Consider the following 26,349-nt stretch of genomic DNA (forward strand, 5'->3'; position numbering starts at 1 on the left):
AATTGCCAAACGTAGTTGTTTCCCGATAACTGGCCTTAGGGTGGGTTTACACTAACCAACTTGTGATCGTTTATCAACCATTGATTGGTTTATCCGAGACTTTAGGTTTTTGGGTTTTTTTGCTATGGGGCTAAGAAATTACAGGCAGGTAGTTGCTAATTACCTGCCTGATCTGCCCAGTGCTGACCTCTGCTGGATCAGAGTTGTCACAGACCAATCCTGCTTACAATTCTCTTGCTTCTGCTGGTGTCAAGTTGACAGAGCAGCTACTTCTCTTCAACTCGCCTCTGCCATCGGGGCATCACTGCCAATGTCATCCAGAGTGATAGCTGGCTCCCTGCTGCCTAGCCAACTAACTGCCAAGAAGTTCTTAGCCAAAAAGGAAAAAATAATCAAAGTCTTGGATAACTCCTTCAAATGTTTGCCTGTCAGCGATCGTTTAATTTGTCAATGTACAATGCACCCTAAGTCCCACAGACCAGAGCTTCTCGATCTGTTTCTACTGGATCTCATCAGACAAACCTAGATAATGCCCATATGTCTCCTGACAGACCAAGCTCATGCCCCTGTAATGACGTTATGGTGGTCTTGCTTGAGAAAGGGGGAGGACCCTCGAAACGTCACCACAGGTGCAGACCTACTAACCATCAAGCAGCGTCTCTGCCTGTATACTTGCTTTTTGGAGTAAACAGATTTTCTTCACCAGATTTTGTGGAATTATCACACTGTGGTGATTATGGTGACTTACTGCGTATGAACTGACTACATTTATAAAACGTAATGATGGAAATGCAGCGCCCCAGAGTCCTGGTCGTTGCAGTACTGTGGCTCCGCCACTAAGGGGAGCTATGGTACATCTGATGGCACTGAAGGAGTTCATCTGATCAGGTATCACAGACACCAATACATTTCACCGCCGGGCCTCCAGGGGGAGCTAAGGGTTCTATTCATTAGGCCACTCCTCACACACTGGTAAAACTGGGGGTCAGGCAGGAAGTTAGACAGAAAAGCTGACTGGGTTGGAACCAGGCAACACCTTGTGGCAGAGGGTGTTGTGGGGGAAGATACAGTAGGGTCTCTGTCAGGGTTGGGATCCTGACAGAGGCTTGGCAACTTGAACGAACGTAACGGGACCGTGCCTGCTCAGGATAGCGGCAGTGCCCAAGGAAGGACCAGAAGCGAGATAGATTGTGCTGAGTGAGAAACGAGATCAAGGCAATAAGGAGAATACCAGTAGGGGTCGTGCTGTAAGACCGAGGCAACACCCTACTGAGGCGCACTACCGGTGGCCGGAACGCCGAGGGAGTATTACAACATCCAGCTTCAAGCGATACTCTAAACAGCGGCAGGACAGTCAGTCTAAGGCGGGCTGTCTAACTTAAATCACCTATGCAGTCTTGGGGGGCAACTTGTGGAGAGGGGCGACTCTAGGGTCCCGGAAGAGCTCCGAGCCTACCCGTCAAACGGGTGCCGTCCCAACCGTAACACCAGGGAGGGACGGAGGATTAGCAGAACATCATCTAATCGAGTTGTGAGGGAACTTAAGAAACAGACACAACAGTTGTGGGGACTTTCTGTAAGCACAGCAGGGAAGGACCGCAACACATAGCGCTAGAAGGAAGGCACAGATTTCCACCTGCTAAGAGAACTCTGGAGGTGCCATTGGACCGGCTGGACTTGCGCAGCCTGGTTATCCGGATTCCGGACTGAGGACCCAGAGATCTTCAGTAAAGAGGTAAAGAGACTGCAACCTGGTGTCCTCGTTATTTACTGCACCGCACCACTACAGCTTCACCACCATCATCCGTCTTACCTATCACTGTGCGCCCCTCGGCAGGGTCACGGACCAGGCCTAGCCACCGTGACAACCCCAGAGCAGAGACTCACAGGCCCGGTACCGGGTAAACCCCCCCCCTCGGCCCTGCGGCGGTGGGGGCGCTACAGAAATATAAGCTATCTTTAAAAAAAAAAGTGAAAACGTTTGATGTGTTTTATGCAGTTTTTGTGCAATTGGTGACTTACGGTACATGCAACATACATTATTACTGATAAAAGTCCAAATTGTACTATAGAGCAGAAACAAACAATAGCAAAGTAGGCCAGGACAACCTCTTCTCATGTCACCATCTATAGCCTATCATGTGAAAAGGCCTTCATATACATTAGACTAGAGTCGGCCAAACCTGCCGGCCAAAGTTATATTAACTTTGATCTTGTGAATGCGTATGGGACCCTCCCAACTTTCCCCTGACAGATAAGGCATAAAGGCATGTCAGAGATAAAAGGGCTGATTCTTTTGCTCTGACAACTCGGTCATGCAGAACACAGGAACACTTTTCCAAGCTGAGCATTCCGGGTTACAGTTATATGTAAGATTTAGGAGAGATAGCTGCCACCCAAGTGGTTGTTTGACTGACAGCTATCTGATGTGTATGGAGGACCAATATCTTCACTCCTTTTGTGCGCCAATTTTCATTTTGTAAGTTTCTAGTTTTCTTTAGAAAATATAATGTTCCTATGTAGTTTAGGGTTGTTATTCTGATACTAAATAATATTGATTAGACATATTGTTAGGGCTAGCGGAACGCACCAAATGGATATAGAGACTTTATTATAATATATGCTTTCTCAGCCCGGGGTCCACCGTGCAGGAGAACCTGCTGCCGTGAACTCAAAACTCTGTGCCCTGTTAGACTTCACAGTGGCACAGGCTAACTACCCAAACGAGAGCAGTCAGTGGTCATGCATGCACACAAAACTCCTGGCCGGAGTTGCCAGCATGCTAGGGCCTATTTCAGCCAGGTCCCTGAATACTCAAACACACAAACTCCTCGCCGGAGGTGCCAGCATTCTAGGGGCTTATTTCAGACGGGTCCCTAAACACAATTATACGTGACCACACTGGCGCAAAGTACAACATAGAACAATACTAGCGCATGGCCGTGCGGCCATGCGAGCCTTAAATAGTTGCTGCACGTACAGGACCTTCCTAGAAGGACCAATGAGAGGCTGCCGCAGAGCGTGAGCACCTACAGGACCTTCCTGAAGGACCAATGGCCTTAGCTGCAGTGTCTGATCATGTGACCCTAGATCTCCACTGAGAGATCTTACTCTGGGCATGCTCAGAACGAGAAAAGCAGGACTTAGTCCCAGAAGCGTCTGCTCACCGCTGCCCAGCACTGACTCCAATGGCAGAAGCAGGGAAAGCAGCAGTAACTCTCTGTACAGAGTCAGAGTGAGCGAGACGCTGGGACCGACGTCTCCGCTGAGCAGGCTCCACTGCCGCAGGAGAAGAATGGGAGACTGCAGCGGAGATGGCCCGAGATTCCCCCTGTGCAGAGGCGGGAACTCGACCCCTAACACATATACTCGCCAATAAATGTCTTCCTGGAAAATACGAGCACACGGTGCCAGCTTGTATCATTACAATGGACATGTCACTACTATGTAAGGTCTAACTGCCACAAGCTCGTTCTCACACAATATATATTCAGCAATTCAAGATGTTACATTTTATTTAATAAAAAAATCTTTAGAGCACAATAAAGATAATATTGTTTTACATCTCTCCAGCTAAAATTATATTGAAGATGAAATACAAACTTTGCTTTTTTATGTGTGTGCCATCAAAGAAAACATAAAATTGCATGACATTTATAATTATAATTAAATAATTCATTTGCTTACTGCATTGTTGGGACATAAACTACTTTACTTAACAAAGTTTTATCCATTTTAGAAGAAAAGCTGTTTAGTCATAAAAAAAGGCATTACTATGTTCAGGGATACGCACTGTACATATCTGTACTGCTTTTACTGCATGACATAGATTAGTGTTTCTGAATGTTCCTAACATTTCACCCCAATGATCATGAATACACACTGGCTGGTATCTATTACCACATTCACACTAGCAGTATATGGTCAGTATTTTACCTCAGTATCTGTAAGCCAAAACCAGGAGTGGGTGATAAATACAGAAGGGGTGACGTGTTTCTATTATACTTTTCCTCTGATTGTTCCACTCCTGGTTTTTACTTATAAATACTGAGATAAAAAACTGACCAAATACTGAAAGTGTGAATGTGGCCTAAATCATAAACACTGAACAGAGGCCAGACGGAGTCTAGAGTAAATCTGCTGCCTCATTATAGTGAATGGATCCATCGGGGGTTTCATCTGTCATGTCACTCAGAGATTTAGATGGAAACCCGATGTAAGTGCTCAGCGTTGAGCGCCGGATAAATGTGATCATAAATGTTATGTAAAATGCTCCCAATAAAAGCTTCAACTCAATTCTCAAAAAAAGCAATCCCTGGCTCAGGTCCATCATCTGTTAGTGGAAATATAGGGGGCTTCCACGTTACTGGTAGCACAAAGGCTCTGGAAAAGCGAAATGGCTCCTCGCTCCCCAAAACAAATTTTTCACTCCCAAATCCAAATGCCCCCTTAAATTCTGAGCCTCAGTGTGCCTAAACCACATTTAAAACCCACATGTTTGGCATTTCTGTAGAGATGAGAGACAGCCTAATTTATAGGTGCGTGTCTCCAGAAGCACGGGCTGGGCATAATGTACTGGTCACTACAAAAGCAGTTTGCAATTTTCACTCAGCAACATCCACTGCTGCCTGTTTCTGGTAAACACCCATGGAGTCAAAATCGTCACTACACATGTAGATAAATTCCCAAAGGGGTATAATTTCCAAAATGGGGTCACTTGAGGGGGGATTCTGCTTTTCTAGCACTTATGGGCTCTGTATATGGAGTTTGCAAGCTGTTGTAGGAAACTCTGCACTCCAGAAGGCAAATAGCGCTCCGTCCCTCTCGAGTCTCTCCATATGGCTAAGCAGTTCTGTACAGCCACATATGGTGTATAACTACATTCAACAGATATTCTAAGACAATTTTTGGTGTCATTTTTACCGTTTTCCCAGTATAAAATGTAAAATCTGGGGCTTACACTTGTGGGGAATTTCTACTGTTTAGGCACATCAGGGGCTCTCCAAATGCAACATGGCATCTGCTAATTATTCCAGCAAATTTTACATGCAAAAAATCACATGGCACACCTTCCCTTCCAAGCCCTGCCGTGCACCCAAACAGTAGATTTCCCCCATATATGGGGTATCGACATGATCAGGAGAAATTGCACAACAAATTGTGTGGTCCATTTTCTCCTGTTACTCTTGCAAAAGTAAAAAAAAATTAGGTCTAAAGGAAAATTTTTGTGAAAGAAAAGTACCGTATTTTCTGGTGTATAAGACGACTGGGCGTATAAGACGACCCCCAACTTTTCCATATAAAATATGGAATTTGGGATATGCCTGCTGTATAAGGCAGGGGTCATCTTATACGCCCAGTCATCTTATACGGCGTGTGGTTCCCAGGGTCTGAAGGAGAGGAGACTCTCCTTCAGGCCCTGGGATCCATATTCATGTAAAAAATAAAGAATAAAAATAAAAAATATGGATATACTCACCCCTCCGAGAAGCCTGGCTGTCACCGCTGCAAGCGTCTGCCTCCTTTCCTAAGAATTGCAGAGCGTGAAGGACCTTCGATGACGTCACGGTCTTGTGATTGGTCCGTGACCGCTCATGTGACCGGTCACCTGACCGTGACGTCATCGAAGGTCCTTCACGCTCTGCAATTCTTAGGAAAGGAGGCAGACGCTTGCAGCGGTGACAGCCAGGCTTCTCGGAGGGGTGAGTATATCCATATTTTTTATTTTTATTCTTTATTTTTTACATGAATATGGATCCCAGGGCCTGAAGGAGAGTTTCCTCTCCTTCAGACCCTGGGAACATCCAGGATCGCTCCCTGCACACGCCGTACCCGGCGTATAAGACGACCCCCGACTTTTGGGACAATTTTTAGGGGTTAAAAAGTCATCTTATACGCCGGAAAATACGGTAAATGTTTATTTTTTCCTTCCATATTCCAGAAATTCCTGTGAAGCACCTGGAGGGTTAATAAACTTCTTCAATGTGGTTTTGAGTATCTTGAGGGGTGCAGTTTTTAGAATGGTGTCACTTTTGGGTATTTTGGGTATAGTCCCCTTAAAATCACTTCAAATGTGTGGTGGTCCCTAAAAAATGGTTTTGCTAATTTTGTTGTGAAAATAAGAAAACGCTGGTCAACTTTTAACCCTTAGAACTTCCTAACAAAAAAAAGTTTCAAAAATTGTGCTGATGTAAAGTAGATATGTGGGAAATGTTATTTTTTAACTATTTTGTGTGTTATGGCTCTCTGATTTAAGGGCATACAAATTAAAAGTTTGAAAATTGTGAACATTTTGTAAAATTTACGTTTTTTCTTTTCACATATAAACAAAAGTCATACCAAATAAATTTTACCACTATCATAAAGTACAATATGTCATGAGAAAACAGACTCAGAATCAGTGGAATCCAGTGACGTGTTTCAGAGTTATGACCTCATAAAGTGAAAGTGGTCAGAACTGTAAAAATTTATACATTTCCATAGGCAAAGCATGCAGTGCAGCACAGTGCGTTTGGCAGTTAGCAAGGACCTGTCATCAGGTCAAAAGTGGCCAGTTTTATCTTTTTTTTTGTTTCAGTTCCTCCCCTGAGGATTCAATTTTTTTTTAATTTTTTTTTTTTAAGCTCGCCATACTGTTCCAGAGATATGGGCCTTTGTATTTAGTGCTAATTACTATGGTTTTTACCAAGAGGGTACTGCTCACAAGATGCTCTGGGGATGGATCTTTAGACTGCTTTATAATTACAATGTGAGAACCGTCCCTTTGGTAAAACCTATAAGAATTATCACCAAAAAAGGGTCCATATCTCTGGAACACTTTTAAAAGAAAAAAAAAAAAAACAGAATACCCAGGGGATCAATAGGAATTAAATAAGATCAAAAACTAGCCACTTATGGCCTGGTGACAGGTCTACATGAAGGTCATAGATGGATAAAATGATAGACATTGCAGTTGTGCAGGGGATCTCCTAATACAACACGGCAATGATACAAGCTATTTACTTTATCTGACTATAACAGTTTTTATTTCTTTAGGTGTTGACAGATGTGTGTGATTTTCCAGGAGAGCTGTGATAATCATAGTAAAAGATCACTTAGGCCGATAGAATGGGGATACAAGTATCTGGTACCAATTTGTGAGAATTGAGCTTGTCAGATTGATCTGTGACTGCTTTAATGTGAATGTTGTCATATGGTTTATCTTTTTAGGCAGTATACCTGGATGATTCCAGAAGTGGAGCATATCATGCTTTGCCATTTTTTTACAACCATGAATTGAATTTCTTAAAGTTGCACTGTGGTTATCCGACTTGCTTCTCATACACAAAAGACATTTTTAACCCCTTCATGACCTTGGGATTTTTCATTTTTCCGTGTTCGTTTTTCACTCCCCTCCTTCCCAGAGCCATAACTTTTTTATTTTTCTGTCAATTTGGCCATGTGAGGGCTTATTTTTTGCGGGACGAGTTGTACTTTTGAACGAGATAATTGGTTTTAGCATGTCGTGTACTAGAAAACAGGAAAAAAATTCCAAGTGCAGTGAAATTGCAAAAAAAGTGCAGTTCCACACTTGTTTTTTGTTTGGCTTTTTTGCTAGGTTCACTAAATGCTAAAACTGCCATTATGATTCTTCAGGTTGCTACGAGTTCATAGACACCAAACATGTCTAGGTTATTTTTTACCTAAGTGGTGAAAAAAAAATCCAAACTTTGCTAAAAAAAAAAATAAAAAAAAAAAATTGCGCCATTTTCCGATACTTGTAGCGTCTCCATTTTTCATGATCTGGGGTCGGTTGAGGGCTTATTTTTTGCGTGCTGAGCTGGCGTTTTTAATGATAGCATTTTGGTGCAGATACGTTCTTTTGATCACCCGTTATTGCATTTTAATGCAATGTTGCGGCGACCAAAAAAACGTAATTCTGGCATTTCGAATTTTTTTCTCACTACGCTGTTTAGCGATCAAGTTAATGGTTTTTTTTATTGATAGATCGGGCGATTCTGAACGCGGCGATACCAAATATGTGTAGGTTTGATTTTTTTATTGATTTATTTTGATTGGGGCGAAAGGGGGGTGATTTCAACTTTTATATTTTTTTTATTTTTTTCACATTTTTTTTCTTTTTTTTTAACTTTTGCCATGCTTCTATAGCCTACATGGGAGGCTAGAAGCAGGCACAGCACGATCGGCTCTGCTACATAGCAGCGATCTGCTTTCGCTGCTATGTAGCAGAAAATCAGGTGTGCTGTGAGCGTTCACAGCTGCCGGGGATCTGTAACCATAGAGGTCTCAAGGACCTCTATGGTTACAATACTGAAGCATCGCCGACCTCCGATCATGTGACGGGGGTGTGCGATGCCATCATTTCCGGCCGCCCGGCCGGATGCGGTAGTTAAATGCCGCTGTCTGCGTTTCACAGCGGCATTTAACTAGTTAATAGGATAGTACGTCCGAGGTCAGAAAGGGGTTAATGACCGTGTCACCTGTTATGAGATTTGTTGTATTTCCTCAAGATTTCAGTTCACTAGATTTCATTATATACAATCATGATTCTTAGTAAGTATATTTATTATTTTATTATTTTTTCTCACTTATATAGCGCCATTAATTCATAATTGACATTATTGGAACTGTCCCCATTGGAGCTCACAATTTACATTCTCTATATACCAATACCAATATTTATGGACATAACTGTTTATCACTCATGGTAATTCTGCTTCATGTCACTTGTCTTATCCATGTTTTTTTTTCTGTGATGTGTTGTGCATAAATATGTGATTCTCCAGAAATTCTTTTAGTCTATGCCTGATGAAGAGACCTGTGTAGTCTCGAAAGCTTGCAATTTGTTACCATCTTTTCAGTTAGCCATTAAAAGTATCAACCACTGAGGACTCTCAATTCTAAATATTTTTCATTCTCTATCAGTAAGTCTATAGAGTGTGGGAGGAAACCGGAGAACCTGGAGAAAACCCACGCAAACTTGGGGAGAACATACCCAATTGTGTCCTTGGTGGGACTTGATCCGAGGACCCCAGTGCTAACCACTGAGCTCTGGTCACTGCTTTCAACCTACTTTTAACTTATCTCATCACTTTGATGATGAGTAATCACAATTCATGCTGGAATTATGTGAAAACTACAAAGTACAGTACTAATTGTGGTTTGATAAAGCTGTACAGCATGCATTTTGATTGAAAAACATGGTGGGTGTAGGTCCTGTGCACAGAACATGTGCCATAGGAATTTTTAATTGCTTGACCTTTATAGATTGATGTTTTTTTCATGATTTTGATTTTATATGTGGAAATATCATTAACTTACCTTTGTGGCCTGCAGCATTTGTTTTCCAATCAGGTGCATTTAGGTGTCTTTGGCGAGACGTCCGGACAATTATATGCTGTACATCTCTCCAAGTTAAGAATGGACTGTAAGAAAAAAAATCACATCAGATACCAATTTAGTAAAAGAAAACTACAGAAATACTAAAATACAACTGATAGTGCTGAACCACATGAAAGGAGTTGTCCAATGTTAGAAATATAGGTTCCCACTGAGGCCAATTGAAATGAGCTGCAATAAGGAACATTGATACACTTTCTGGAAAATAGTACCAGTCATTCAAACATCATAAACCCTTTTTGGTGCATGGGCAAAAAAGGTGACAAATAAAAGCAACAAAGTTTTGAAAGTGGTAGAGAAGTTTTAGAATGATGTCAATTGTCAGGCTATAAACCTTAGGATTGTTTCTTAGCTTAGGAATGATGTTCAGAGCATTATCACTGATGGTGTTTGTACATAGGCCCAGACTAATCAAGACCACCATGAATAACACCGGTCTTGATGACGAGGTGTCAGATGTTCCTTATTCATAAAGGGGCACACAACAGTTAATGAATCAGGGGTGTTTGATGAGTGCCACATGCCTCCATGTGCCAAGTACTGGAGTAGGATTTCTACCATAAGGAATCCAATAGCTCATCATGAATTAGGTGATTTGTGGCATGAAGCCCCCATTCTGGTAAAGCTGGGCAAATTAGAAAATGCAAAACGATGCAAGATGTGTTGACTTTTCAAACAATTTGTGCCAGAATTCTGATGTAATCACTTTGATGAATCACCACCAATATGGCTAATTGTCAACAGCTAGGGGGCCATATAAAAGAATTTGTTGGACCAACATAGAAATGACCAACAGAGCCCTAATATATCACTACAGATAAACCTACAAAAATGATCATGTGGATACAAATAATCTACATTGTGATTCATTATAATTCTAATAATTACAATCTAGTGTTCATACACGTGTAGCCAACGTATACACTGTTAATAAGTAATGAGATACCTCCAGTCACATAACACATGGCATAATTAATCAGAGGGAGAGAGTGATTTATATGTTTATAGAAACAAACCATTACTAAATAACCAGATCTATGGACACGCAGAACTGTTAATGTCTCAAACTGAAATGATTAACTGGATTTTGATAGCTTCCTTATGAAACAGGAAAAGTTAAAAGTTTAGCTTAAAAAGATTAATAGATTGCTGCTCCATCAGCCAGTTCATGTCATTAATCTAGACTGGACTGCACTTTTAATTCACAGTAAGACCTGTTTTGTATAAGTAAATAACTTCCACATGGAAACTATGGCGGTTCTCTGCTGTCGAAACAGAACGCCTGGTTGAAAATTGTAGGACAACATGTCTTGTAGTTGTTCTTAGCGTATATGCCTGATATAGTGTTGAAGAACAAGCGAGTGTTAAATAAAAATGGTAGTTACATGTGTAATGCAAACATGGCAGTTTTCTTAAACCAGAATTAAAAGACTGACGAGGGATAGTCAACTAGGAGCTTTGTGTTAACATTTTACTGTAGTCTGTTTTACTATAAAGCTAAAGTCATATCGTACTGCAGTACCTATCATGTTTTATTAAAGCTAATGTCCTTTTTTAGATATCATTTACATAAAATATAACAGCGATAATTCAAGAAGAAATTGGAAAATTATTAGCGATATATAACACTTTCAAAAGTATAGAACCGTATTATTTTCTAATGATCATCAGTATAGTACTATCACACATTCTACCTCCATAGAAAAACTCTATAAATAATACATGAACTAACTGAAACAATCCCATCCCCATAATTTTTGTCTGTCTGCATTATGACATTCCATTACTTTACAGCAGCGCATAGAATTATCCATCCAGGGCTTATCAGAAAACTCATATCAATCTGAGCAATTAAGCTAGAAAACATTGAATTAGCCAAACAAATTTCTTCTAGTAGAGACCACCCTAAAAGCGTTTAACCATGTCCACGATCTTCTCGATATCCTTTTCTGGCACTTTCAAGCTAACAATCTTACACCCTTATAATCATCAACTGCTCATTGCCTTCAGTGGCTACCCTTTGTCAATCAAATACAATATCAATTCTGCTAATGATAAAGGAGGCAGCCCACAATCTGCTTCCCCATATATTTGGGCTCTTATCTCCTAAAACTTCAGATGCCCCGATATTTTCAATAGCTATTGGCCAAATGTTCAGCCCCATCTTTGTTTCCCCAACATCATTTGAAAGAGTCAGGAGGTCCCCATACACATAAGATAATCAGTTTGCTTCTATAAAACCAGCAAATTTGGCCAGCTTTGCAGTAACGTGAATGGTGTCCTTTCCTTACTATAATGTAATTTCCAGTCTGTTTTCTTCTTTCAATCGTTTCTCAAGATTTCTCCCATACAACCCTATACTCCGGAACTCATTAGCCCAACACAGTGTTCCCCAAGTCCGGTCCTCAAGAGCCACCAACAGGTCATGTTTTCAGTATTTCCTTAGTATTGCACAGGAGATAATTGCATCACCTGCACAGGCAAGAATTCCATCACCTATGCAATACTAAGGAAATCCTGAAAACATGACCTGTTGGTGGCTCTTGAGGACCGGAGTTTGGGAACACTGGTCCCAACACTTCAGTCTCTCAACAGCCAAACCTTTAAAAGTATCCTGAAAACATAGCTCTTCAAAACAGTTTACACCCTAAAATTGCTAACCTCAATTACTGCCTTTTCTGTGACAGAGTCTAAACTTTCATGGGCAGAATCTTATGTCCATCCTATATCCATCTATACCAGTCTAACACTCGGTGAACTAAGCTTAACCCCCCTAGTGACCACCAACAATAAGCATTTTTGTTGACCTGAGGAATGAGCGAATAGTGCCCCTTGATGACTGAAAGTGCAGAGAATGCCCGCTACAGTATATGCCATAGCTGATATCCTACTGCATTGGTCAGGATCAATTTTAGCATTGATCATGGGTGTTTAACCCCTTACATGTTGCTGTAATTAAAGACAGCGCGATCTAGATAGCTAACAGAGGGAAAGGGCTCCCACTTTAACCCTATCACCACCGATCAAGATTGTGTGGGACCCATGGCAATCTGAGGCCAAGTAATAGCCTGTCAGGATGTTGGCAACAAAAGAGAAAATCTAACTTTTCATTCCATTTAGTCCACATGAATTCCTGTGACGTGAAGGGTTAACATACTTCTTAACATCAGTTTTGAATTCCTTGAAGTGTGCTGCTATAAAATTATTTTTTTTTTGGTAGGAGGAAGGGGGCTGATCTCCAGCATATAGGACCTCTCAAAATCACTTAAAAAATAAATAGGTCTTCCAAAAAATAAGTTTTGTGAATTTCCTTGAAAAATTCCTGCTAAATTTTTAACCCTTCTAACATCATAACAAAACAAAAGGACATTTGAAAAATGATGCTGATTTAAATTAGACATGTGGTAAATGTTATATAATAACTACTTTCTGTGGTATAACGATGCATAAACAGTCAAAATTGTAATATTGCAATTTTTCATCAAATTTCCTTTTTTTTTTTATAATTAAACCGAAAACATATCAAACTAAATTTACCATAAAGTACAATGTGCCATGAAAAACAATCTCAGAATCACTGGGTTATGTTGAAACATTCCAGAGTTATTAACTCTTTCACTAAGTGGTTAAAATGTTTGCAGGTTTTTATTGTTTACTCCTTTTTTTTACTATGAATTATTACTATAATTAATATATTAGGTACAAAATATGCAACAAAAAAATGTAAGCACATCGAAGAAGAACTAAAGAACTGAAGTGCTCACAATCTACAATCACAATGTCGCCGTCTTGAATTTGATACCCCCTTGGTCGGATCAGAATCCCAGTAGACCCTCCGTATACATTATTCAAATGATTCACAATTATTTTTCTGTTTTCACAAAGCTAGGAAGCTCTGCAAATATTCTTGTGAAGCGCATGATATTATACTTCTATTTCAGCTGTAATATATATAACATTTCCTAATTTACATATAAATACATGTTTTTGTAGTAATAGTTTTGCTATAATAGAAATGCAATACGCATGAGAAGTAAGATCTATTCCCATTGTGACTTGCTCAAGTAAATATTCATAGCAAATGGTGGATTAGCCAATAAAGCTTGTGATATTGTAATTATATCACCATCCCTGCATATGGCCCAATGTGGACCAGTCTGCAAATGGAAGATAATGGGCAGAGAGTTATTTCTATTATTCACAGTTCTCAACCTCTACAAAATCTATTAATCTCCATGCAGAATCCTAAGATACTCAATGCAAGTCACGACTCGCAGTCCTACTACACTGACACCCGTAGTCAAGAATGCTGCTCAGCCGGAGGGAATCAAAATCTGTTTTTATGTCCAATTGCTCAAACCAAGCATTTGCCATTAGGAACAATTAGAAACCATAAGTCACATAAAAGCCTGTTTTATCCAGTAGTACTTTTCAGAACATAATTTATATAGGCGAAATAGTGAATGGTGTCGAGCTAATATATAAAACAGGAGCTAATGTGAAGAAAGATTAATCCTATTACTAAAATAGGTTAACCCAAATGGAATAACTTCTGTAACTGGAAACATATTGCTCTACAATGAATTTTACACTTAATTTCTAGTTTGATTAAAGGATTTGGTCACGACTTTTTTACTGATGGCCTATCCCCATCAATATCTGAATGGTGGGGGTGCGGCACCTGGCACCCCCCTAGATCAGCTGTTCCTCTCACCGGCCAGAAGTTTTTGGATGCAGCCGGAAAACAGTAACTCCATCATTCTTATAGTGGCCATTGGCGGGAACTGCAGGTCCACCCCCTATACAAATGAATAGAGTGGGTCTGCAGCACCTGGCTTCAACCACTGCAGTTTTGACTGAGCTGCTGTGTTTCGGCTGCATCAGCGTTTTGGCACCCAGCAGATATTGATGCCGTATTCTAATGATTTGCCATCAACAGAAATGTAGTGGCCAAACACTTTAAAGGGAACCTGTCACCCCGAAAATCGAAGATGAGCTAAGCCCACCAGCATCAGGGGCTTATCTACAGCATTCTGTAATGCTGTAGATAAGCCCCCGATGTATCCTAAAAGATGAGAAAAAGAGGTTAGATTATACTCACCTGGGTGGGCAGTCCGATCCGATGGGTGTCACGGTCTGGGGCCTCCCATCTTCATAGGATGACGTCCTCTTCTGGTCTTCATGCTGCGGCTCCTGCGCTGGCGTACTTTGTCTGCCCTGTTGAGGGTAGAGCAAAGTACTGCAGTGCGCAGGCGCTGGGCCTCTCTGACCTTTCCCGGCACCTGCGCACTGCAGTACTTTGCTCTGCCCTCAACAGGGCAGACAAAGTACGCCGGAGCCGCAGCGTGAAGACCAGAAGAGGACGTCATCCTATGAACCGCCCCCCCAGGTGAGTATAATCTAACCTCTTTTTGTCATCTTTCAGGATACATTGGGGGCTTATCTACAGCATTCCAGAATGCTGTAGATAAGCCCCTGATGCTGGTGGGCTTAGTTCACCTTCCATTTTGGGGGTGACAGGTTCCCTTTAACATACACTCACCGGCCACTTTATTAGGTACACCTGTCCAACTTCTTGTTAACACTTAATTTCTAATCAGCCAATCACATGGCGGCAACTCAGTGCATTTAGGCATGTAGACATGGTCAAGACAATCTCCTGCAGTTCAAACCGAGCATCAGTATGGGGAAGAAAGGTGATTTGAGTGCCTTTGAACGTGGCATGGTTGTTGGTGCCAGAAGGGCTGGTCTGAGTATTTCAGAAACTGCTGATCTACTGGGATTTTCACGCACAACCATCTCTAGAGTTTACAGAGAATGGTCCGAAAAAGAAAAAAAATCCAGTGAGCGGCAGTTCTGTGGGCGGAAATGCCTTGTTAATGCCAGAGGTCAGAGGAGAATGGGCAGACTGGTTCGAGCTGATAGAAAGGCAACAGTGACTCAAATCGCCACCCGTTACAACCAAGGTAGGCCTAAGAGCATCTCTGAACGCACAGTGCGTCGAACTTTGAGGCAGATGGGCTACAGCAGCAGAAGACCACACCGGGTACCACTCCTTTCAGCTAAGAACAGGAAACTGAGGCTACAATTTGTACAAGCTCATCGAAATTGGACAGTAGAAGATTGGAAAAACGTTGCTTGGTCTGATGAGTCTCGATTTCTGCTGCGACATTCGGATGGTAGGGTCAGAATTTGGCGTAAACAACATGAAAGCATGGATCCATCCTGCCTTGTATGGAGCATCTTTGGGATGTGCAGCCGACAAATCTGCAGCAACTGTGTGATGCCATCATGTCAATATGGACCAAAATCTCTGAGGAATGCTTCCAGCACCTTGTTGAATCTATGCCACGAAGAATTGAGGCAGTTCTGAAGGCAAAAGGGGGTCCAACCCGTTACTAGCATGGTGTACCTAATAAAGTGGCCGGTGAGTGTATATCTAATATATAATTGCCTAGAATACTACTTCCTGCAATTTGTGCCAACTTCCGTGGCTTTGTCCGGAGCTAATGTCCGGAGATAATGTCCGGAGCTAATGTCCGGAGCTAATGTCCGGAGCTAATGTCCGGAGCTAATGTCCGGAGATAAGTGACGTCACCAGTGTCCTACACCCAGGCAGAGCACAGGGGCCCCAGGCAGCATATGGGGCCCCAGGCAGAGCACAGTGGCCCCAGGCAGAGCACAGGGGCCCCAGGCAGCATATGGGGCCCCAGGCAGAGCACAGTGGTCCCAGGCAGAGCACAGGGGCCCCAGACAGCCTATGGGGCCCCAGGCAGAGCACAGTGGCCCCAGGCAGAGCACAGGGGCCCCAGGCAGCATATGGGGCCCCAGGCAGAGCACAGTGGCCCCAGGCAGAACACAGGGGCCCCAGGCAGAATATGGGGCCCCAGGCAGAGCACAGGGGCCCCAGGCAGAGCACAGGGGCCCCAGGCAGCATATGGGGCCCCAGGCAGAGCACAGGGGCCCCAGGCAGCATATGGGGCCCCAGGCAGAGCACAGTGGCCCCAGGCAGCATATGGGGCCCCAGGCAGAGCACAGGGGCCCCAGGCAGCATATGGGGCCCCAGGCAGAGCACAGCGATATTTTGGACCACTGTGCGGTGTTTCAGACCCCCTGTGTGATGTCTGGGGCCCTGTTCTTAAGTATATTAAAGATTAAAGCAACGTATATTAAAGTATATTATAGATCAAATTTGACAGGTTTATGAGCACCATTGAGTGATATACTCAAGAATGACATAATTTTTCAACATTTTATGGTTTCAAACTGTAAACACTCAGAGTTTTTTTTACTTCAACCAGAAAACCTTAACGGTTCATAAAAAACTTGACTGTTCAGGATATGATAAAAGTCATAGTATTCTGAATCTTTAACTTATAAAGATACCTTTACATGGGGTGATTATTGGTTCCAGAGAGGCTTTCGGCCGATAATCGTACACATGGCTGGTGACAGGACAATACAATATAAACGTTCAAAGGTAAACACTGATAACATTAAAATCTAATATATAATTGCCTAGAATACTACTTCCGGCAATTTGTGCCAACTTCCGTGGCTTTGTCCGGAGATAATGTCCGGAGATAAGTGACGTCCCCAGCGTCCTACACCCGCTCAGGGTGGACAAAGATATATGCCTTCGTGGTGCGCGGCACTTTTCTGATTGGTTGCCGCCTGCCGCGAGCGACCAATCAGAAATGTGCCGTACTGTCAAGAATTGTTAAGAGCTGGTGAGTGCAGCCATTTTTTGTTCTTTCTTACTATTATTTATTAATTGTATTATTCTTACATTTGAATAAATAAAGTATATATGGATTCTAGACTCCCGATTCTTTAGAATCGGGCTGCCATCTAGTATATATATATATATATATATATATATATATATATATATATATATATATATATATAGATAAACTTTAACTTTATAATCAGATGTATACTCGCTCCATGTTACAAGATACATACCACATCCTTAAAGGTAATCTGTCACCAGGATTTTGCTACCCTGTCATAGAGCAGCAAGACCCTGATTTCAGTGATGTATCGCTTACTGGGCTGCTTGCTGTCATGCTGATAAAATCACTGTTTTATCTCTGAAAGCTGAGCTCTGTATAACTCCACCCACACCACTGATTGGCATCTCTCTGTGTACCATGTACACAGAAAACTGCCAATAATTTGTTGTAGGGGTGGGGTTATACAGAGCTTATCAATATGGAAAACTACCTCGCAGCAGGTTTACTAGTCCTCTAATTTTTTTCAAAACTATACTAAGAAGCCCAGTAAGTGACAGATCACTGGAATCACGGTCTTTTTCTCTACATTATCCTGCTCTCAGATAAGGTGGCAAAAACCTGGTGACAGATTCCTAAATCAAGTGATACTAAATAATGTCCATCCTAAAAACTAAAAGTGGGTAATGGTGATAAGTACGGATAATATATCATACCTTCGATCTGAAATACTAGTAAAATGAAAACGAGTAATGAGCAGTATAGGGAAACTACTGTACATTGTATTGTTAAGAGGTGAGCAAGCTTTTATTTCTATGCCGGCTCAATAAAACATAGTCTATCCTTATTCTTTTTTTAAAGAAATCCAGTTGCTCCCCCAGTGTATTATTTCATTCACCTATTAATTTGAGAGAAGGGCACTATATCTGTACAGTAGTTAATTCAATTTCGAAGAGCAGAGTTGACAGGATTTAGCAATGGGTTTTGTGGTGTTTTTCCCAGATATTTTTTGGTTTTAAAAGTCTATAATGAAATGATTACATGTCACAGCTTGGTTTGCGGCGCTTTGTAGCATTTTGGAGGTCAGCAGCATTTCATCAAAACACAACATGCTCTAGGTATTTCATTTTTAGGTGTATTCCTACAAAGACTTCTATATAGGACATAAAAAATCGCAGGAAAATGCATGTACCAAAAAACACATTAAAAATCCTATTAAAAAGTTCTAGTGCCGTTGTCTACATGCATTTACAAAACAGTGTTAAAAACAAGTATGAATTCCTCAACCACTTACATTGTCATGTAGCTCTCTGTAAAATAATCCAATCTGTACCTTTATTTGAAAACCCTGTCGCTCCTTAATCAAATAAATCCATGTTTTAATCCATGAACATATGAGGCTGAACTGCTCTGGGCGTGATTGGAGCACTTCTTAAATCTTTGCGTGTGGAAATACAGGCTGTATTTCCTGTCTAGCTCCACCTTCTTCTATTTGATTGTCAGCTCAATGACTTGGCTACACAGCAGGGCCAGCTGTGTAGACATAATTGGATATACGGTATATATTTGTAGGAAAAGAATGAGTATTTTTTTTTATTTAAACCTTTGCTCTTTCTATATTTAGAGGTCTAGTTGGTGGACCCATTAAGTGAGTGCCCCCAGTCTCTGCATGCATGCATATATAAGGAGGGCTATAATTGCTTAGTAAGATGGCCTACTTCACTCATAAACCTAGAATAATTGGGGGTTTAAAGGAAAAACCTACAAGCTCCTGTGCTTAATTTGAGCAGTCATTTTTTGCGGACAGACTCCCTTTAAAACCACTTGCAAGTGTACAGTCACATACATTTGGCTTATGCACAAGGAAAGCTCCCAGCTTTCACCTAGCTACATTATTAACATGGGAGCCTATGGCAACATATGCTGTTGTACACCTTTCCAATGGCATACATAAGAGATGAGTGAATAATATATTCACGTGTGATTGAATTCTACTTAAATTTTTTAAATATCCGCATTCACCAAAATTCTGATATTTGTAATTCTCTTCCACGCAGATTCAGCAAAATCGTGGCCACTGTCCAAATTTTTCTAAATTGTACAGAGCCTTTAAAAGGTGAAAAAATAAAAATAATTCTCACCCTTATCTTACCGCTCATCTCTGGCCCCTCTGCTCCTCACTCTCACTTGCCCGTCCTTTCCTTGCTGGAAAGGCAAAGACTTTTGGCTCTTATGAGATCCAGGACGGTTTTGCGCATACGCCTAAGGTCATGTTCACGCCGTTACATCATGACCTTTTGCACACTTTTGCAGAGCCTTCCTGGGCCTCACCAGAGCTGGAAGGGATTTCAGCGCAAGAGGCAGCCATCAGAAGATGCTGTGAAAACCATACAGGTGAGGTTCGGAGGGGCTGGAGGTGAACATAAGGATTTTTTTTACTTTTACATCTTACATTTATGATGCACTGGGGTCTGTATAGACATTATCTTTTGCCTAGGAAAATCCATGTGAACAGGCAACCCCAAATCTTGCCTGATGTTTTAAATACTATGAAAGGGAACTTGTACATTGACCAGATCTAAGTATAGGAAATAATATATAATATATCTGCAGGTTAAGTAGTAAAAACTTCACATTTATTCGATTATGCTTATAAAGCGAGTAGAAGTAAAAACATTGTATTCACAGGAGGCACCTGGTCTATGCATTAACAACCCATACAGGCCTCCTAATCACGACACTGCAAAGTTTAAGAAGTCAAGTATATGCCGATACTATGCAAATACATAGAGTAGCAACAAAATATGTGTATTTCAAGTTATAAAAGGTGTTTATGTAGGTAAAGTCAATATAAATACATAGAATAATTTCTGAAAAAATTTATCTTTGTACTGTGTCTGCCAGTATATAGAAAAATGCGGTAATAAAAATTGAGAGTTCTCAGCAGAGATGGGCGGACACCTGGATGTTCGGATCCAGCGGGTTCGGCCGAACAGTTAAAAAAAGTTCAGGTTCGGGTACCAGAACAGTACCCGGATCTGAACCCGAATCTGGGCCCAAGCATCCAGAGTCCATGACAGCGTGGCAAACACCGCTTCTGATCAGTGGTAAAATCATTACCGACAGTCTGAGAGCTGCGGTTCCCAAGCTCAAATGACAGCTGTGATCGAAGGTTTAAAGTTTACCTCCGGTCACTGGCATGGGCGAATGGGACTACTGCTCACATCAGCCTACGGACAGTATCACGGACTTCCTGGTGAAGTCCATGTTCGGAGTCCATGCCTGAACAGTAGGTGTTCGGTACGGACGCCGAACTTTACTGGTCGGGTTCGCTCATCTCTAGTCCTCAGTGGTTGATTCATTTTAATAGCTAACTGAAAAGATGATAACTAGTGATGAGCGAATATACTCGTTACTCGAGATTTCCCGAGCATGCTCGGGTGTCCTCTGAGTATTTTTTAGTGCTCGGAGATTTAGTTTTCATCGCCGCAGCTGAATGATTTACAGCTATTAGCCAGCATAAGTACATGTGGGGGTTGCCTGGTTGCTAGGGAATCCCCACATGTACTTATGTTGGCTAACAGATGTAAATCATTCAGCTGCGGCGATGAAAACTAAATCTCCGAGCACTAAAAAAAATACTCGAAGGTCACCGAGTCTTGAAAGTTTGCCTAATGCTAACATATTTTCAGTTAGCCATTAAAAAGATATCAACCACTGTGGACTCTGAACTTTAAGACCTTTTATGAAGTTCAGACCTTTTAGAGTGCGAGTATCCAGTGTGCAAGTCCTAAAATCCAGTCACCTCCGCTAAGAGAACAGCTGACTATTTCATAGCCATACACAGTTAGCTGAGAGCTATTTTTCTTGTGTCGCTCAAGAAAATAATGAGATACACCAATAATTTGTAAGTGATGAAAAAGTGGAAACACAAATTTTCAAAATATCTTGATTAATTCAGTATGCACCACACGTAGAAATACACACACTAACACACATTAGTATGATATCAATATAAATGATTGAGGAATGTTCTGTTAATTGAGTGGGAGGAACGGTGCATTGAGCCCTTGGTCACACCAAGGGCGCACTAAGAACCTTTAATTAGCATATGTAATAAAACTGTTTTTATGTAAAGGTAAAATAGTGAAATCTACACTACAGGTATGAATTTTTTAGCAGCTAATTCCCACATAGGACTTTATCAGAAGTTTAGTTTGAGTTTTGGGGGTGACAGACTCTTCACAACAACCTTTCATAGACAGCCAATTGGAAGCAGGTTTATGATGCTACTGAAGAAGATGGGAGACAGAAGGTTACCTAGGGTCAAAGCTCTGCTTGCAGTGCACCTCACCAGGGGTCAGTATATTAGGCAGAACCTCATCTTGGTGTAGCAAGACAAATTTTTATGTAATAAAAATAATATTCACCTCACAGTCATTACTATAATAGGAGGAAAATGTGTTCTGCTTAATTTTGGGGGTAAAGCAATTGTTGTCATGATGTAGCAGAGAGTATTTTGTGCTCTGTTAGGATGCCATTAATGTAACCCTGCAATCTAAGTCTATATTCCTAGTAAAAGTACACTCACTGTTGTAGGATGATTAATCAGAACATACACAACGACCTCAGTAGAGGAGGTCACCGGACAATTAGTTGTTGTTTCTTGGAAAAATGATGCTTAATGGTAAGTTATCTCAGGCATTTGCAACATCCTTTAAAGTACTGAATATGTTTGCTCATACAGTCAGAAAATAAATTAAACATCTTTCCAAAACTTTATATTTTGCAGTGTTAATTATTGTGGTAGAAATATTAACCACTGTCAGATTTTATGAAGCATTGGAATTTGCTGTCAGAACAGTTAAAGTGTCACTGTTCACATTATAAGGCATCACCTGTGTTTTGCGTCTAATAAATCCAACCTCTGATTGTGTTTTCTGCTTGGTTGGCACCAAAATCATTTTTTGGCAAGCTGGATGTACCTGTCACAGTTCTATCAGACGGACTTGCAAGATGGTTCTAGGAAGGCCTCTTTTTTTCCCACAATTGAATCACCTTAAGAATCTGCATATTTGGCAGAATCAATGCACCTATCTGTTATACTACCATCTAAAGAACTGAAGCTGACAGGCATTTGTATTTTTTTCTTGTCTATTACTGACATTTTGTGTTTTCAATACAAGTTTAGGACTGAGCATCTTTTTCTCTTTAGGCCAGGTGTAGATCATGTTGTTCTCTATTACGTCCCATTGTTTCTGGAATTGTCTCTATGACTGAACTTGTATTTCCTTGGCTGGGTGACTTTCTCAAGTCTTTGGTGTTTTGTACACCTAGCTATGTTCGTGACACTAAACAATAGCTACAAATTATTATTTTATATGGGTCACTACTGATGGCGTTTTGATACAGTGGGGGAAATAAGTATTTGATCCCTTGCAGATTTTGTAAGTTTTCCCATTGACAAAGACATAAACAGTCTATAATTTTAAGGGTAGGTTAATTTTAACATTGAGAGATAGAATATCAAAAATAAAATCCAGAAAATCACATTGTAAAAATTATATAAATTTATTTGCATTTGCAGTGAGAAATAAGTATTTGATCCCTCTGTCAAACAAGACTTAATACTTGATGGCAAAACTCTTGTTGGCAAGCACAGCGGTCAGACAATTTTTGTAGTTGATGATGAGGTTTGCGCATATGTCAGGAGGAATTTTGGTCCACTCCTTGCAGGTCATCTCTAAATCATTAAGATTTTGAGGCTGTCGCCTGGCAACTCGGAGATTTAACTCCTTCCATAACTTTCTATGGGATAAATGTCTGGAGACTGGCTAGGCCGCTCCATGACCTTAATGTGCTTCTTTTTGAGCCACTGCTTTGTTGCTTTGACCAGGGCTGGACTGGCCATCAGGCTGTTCTGGCAAATGCCAGAAGGGCCGGTGCCAGTAGTGGGCCGCTACATACCGACTCACCCTGCGCCCCCAGTGCCGCCGCTGCCGCATTCAACTATACCGGTGTCTATGACATCGGTACAGTTGAATGCAATGATGGAGGAAAGAGCGTCACCTGATGCTCCCTCTCCCATCATTCCCCGCTCTGCCTCTGACACTGCGGGTGCGCGCGCACTCACTGTGTCCCAGGCAGTGCAGTGGCAGCCGCCGAGACAGGAGCAGGGAGAACCGCAGACACGAGGGGAGGTGAGGAGTGTTTTTTTTTAACTGGACTGTGGGGCCATTCTAGGGGGGAGGAGAGATGTGGGCTCTGCTGTATACTACTATGTGGGCAGTGCTGTATACTACTGTGTGGGCAGTGCTGTATACTACTATGTGGGCAGTGCTGTATACTACTCTGTGGGCTCTGCTGTATACTACTGTGTGGGCTGTGCTGTATACTGCTATGTGGGCTGTGCTATACACTACTATGTGGGCTCTGCTGTATACTACTATGTGGGCAGTGCTATACACTACTATGTGGGCTCTGCTGTATACTACTGTGTGGGCAGTGCTGTATACTACTATGTGGGCAGTGCTGTATACTACTCTGTGGGCTCTGCTGTATACTACTGTGTGGGCTGTGCTGTATACTGCTATGTGGGCTGTGCTATACACTACTATGTGGGCTCTGCTGTATACTACTATGTGGGCTGTGCTATACACTACTATGTGGACTCTGCTGTATACTATTATGTGGGCAGTGCTATACATTACTATGTGGGCTCTGCTGTATACTACTATGTGGGCAATGCTGTATACTACTATGTGGGCAGTGCTGTACACTACTATGTGGGCTGTGCTATACACTACTATGTGGGCTCTGCTGTATACTACTATGTGGGCTGTGCTATACACTACTAAGTGGGCTCTGCTGTATACTACTATGTGGGCTGTGCTATATACTACTGTGTGGGCTCTGCTGTATACTGTTATGTGGGTTGTGCTATACACTACTATGTGGGCTCTGCTGTATACTATTATGTGGGCAGTGCTATACATTGCTATGTGGGCTCTGCTGTATACTACTATGTGGGCAATGCTGTATACCACTATGTGGGCAGTGCTGTATACTACTGTGTGGGCAGTGCTGTATACTAATATGTGGGCTCTGCTGTATACTACTGTGTGGGCTGTGCTGTATACTGCTATGTGGGCTGTGCTATACACTACTATGTGGGCTCTGCTGTATACTACTATGTGGGCAGTGCTGTATACTACTGTGTGGGCAGTGCTGTATACTACTATGTGGGCAGTGCTGTATACTACTGTGTGGGCTCTGCTGTATACTGATATGTGGGCTGTGCTATACACTACTATGTGGGCTCTGCTGTATACTACTATGTGGGCTGTGCTATACACTACTATGTGGACTCTGCTGTATACTATTATGTGGGCAGTGCTATACATTACTATGTGGGCTCTGCTGTATACTACTATGTGGGCAGTGCTATACACTACTATGTGGGCTGTGCTATACACTACTATGTGGGCTCTGCTGTATACTACTATGTGGGCTGTGCTATACACTACTAAGTGGGCTCTGCTGTATACTACTATGTGGGCTGTGCTATATACTACTGTGTGGGCTCTGCTGTATACTGTTATGTGGGCTGTGCTATACACTACTATGTGGGCTCTGCTGTATACTATTATGTGGGCAGTGCTATACATTGCTATTTGGGCTCTGCTGTATACTACTTTGTGGGCAATGCTGTATACCACTATGTGGGCAGTGCTGTATACTACTGTGTGGGCAGTGCTGTATACTACTATGTGGGCTCTGCTGTATACTACTATATGGGCTGTGCTATACACTACTATGTGGGCTCTGCTGTATGCTACTATGTGGGCAGTGCTGTATACTACTATGTGGGCAGTGCTATACACTACTATGTGGGCTCTGCTGTATACTACTATGTGGGCTGTGCTATACACTACTATGTGGGCTCTGCTGTATACTACTATGTGGGCTGTGCTATACACTACTATGAGGGCTCTGCTGTATACTACTATGTGGGCAGTGCTGTATACTACTATGTTGGCAGTGCTATACACTACTATGTTGGCTGTGCTGTATACTACTATGTGGGCTGTGCTATACACTACTATGTGGGCTCTGCTGTATACTACTATGTGGGCTGTGCTATACACTACTATGTGGGCTCTGCTGTATACTACTATGTGGGCAGTGCTGTATACTACTATGTGGGCAGTGCTGTATACTACTGTGTGGGCTGTGCTGTATACTACTGTGTGGGTTGTGCTGTATACTACTATGTGGGCAGTGCTGTATACTACTATGTGGGCAGTGCTGTATACTACTATGTGGGCAGTGTTGTATACTACTACATGGGCTGTGCTATATACTACTATGTGGGCAGTGCTATACACTACTATGTGGGCCGCTGCACACTGACTCACCCTGCGCCCCCAGCGCCGCCGCTGCTGCATTCAACTATACCGGCGTCTATGACGGCGGTACAGTTGAATGCAATGATGGAGGAAAGAGCGTCACCTGATGCTCCCTCTCCCATCATTCCCTGCTCTGCCTCTGACACTGCGGGTGCGCGCGCACTCACTGTGTCCCAGGCAGTGCAGCGGCAGCCGCCGAGACAGGAGCAGGGAGAACCGCAAACACGAGGGGAGGTGAGGAGTGTTTTTTTTTAACTGGACTGTGGGGCCATTCTATGGGGGAGGAGAGATGTGGGCTCTGCTGTATACTACTATGTGGGCAGTGCTGTATACTACTATGTGGGCACTGCTGTATACTACTATGTGGGCTGTGCTTTATACTGCTACATGGGCTGTGCTGTATACTGCTACGTGGGCTGTGTTATCTGCTATGCGGGTTGTGCTATATACTATGGGGGCATATTATATTCTATGGGGGAGGCCGTGTTATATACTATGTGGCTGTTATATACTATTGTGGGGGTATATTATATTCTATGGGGGAGGCTGTGTTATACTATGGGGGGCTGATTATATTCTATGGAGGCTACATTATATATTTTGGGGAGGTGGGCTTTATAATATTCTATGGAGTGGCTGTATTATACTCTGGGGTGGCTGCATTATATTCTGTAGGGTGGTGGTTGCATTATACTATATGTGGGCTGCATTATACTGTATCGAGGATTATGGGGAATACGTTATACTATATGAAGAACTATGGGGTGCATTATACTATGGGAAGTGAATTGTACTACATGGATGAC

General features: G+C 42.0%; 1 protein-coding gene across 3 annotated transcripts in view; it reads right to left on the reverse strand.

Moving 5' to 3' along the window:
• The window catches only part of PCSK5 (proprotein convertase subtilisin/kexin type 5), a 738,778-nt gene that overhangs the window by 316,112 nt on the left and 396,317 nt on the right, over positions 1–26,349 (reverse strand). For all 3 annotated transcript variants that reach the window (XM_077249026.1, XM_077249027.1, XM_077249028.1), the window contains exon 10: positions 9,322–9,425. In XM_077249026.1, the coding sequence (XP_077105141.1) occupies positions 9,322–9,425 (104 nt within the window). The remainder of the gene's footprint in view (positions 1–9,321; positions 9,426–26,349) is intronic.

Source organism: Ranitomeya variabilis, chromosome 1 (assembly GCF_051348905.1).
Source record: "Ranitomeya variabilis isolate aRanVar5 chromosome 1, aRanVar5.hap1, whole genome shotgun sequence".
NCBI lineage: Eukaryota > Metazoa > Chordata > Amphibia > Anura > Dendrobatidae > Ranitomeya > Ranitomeya variabilis.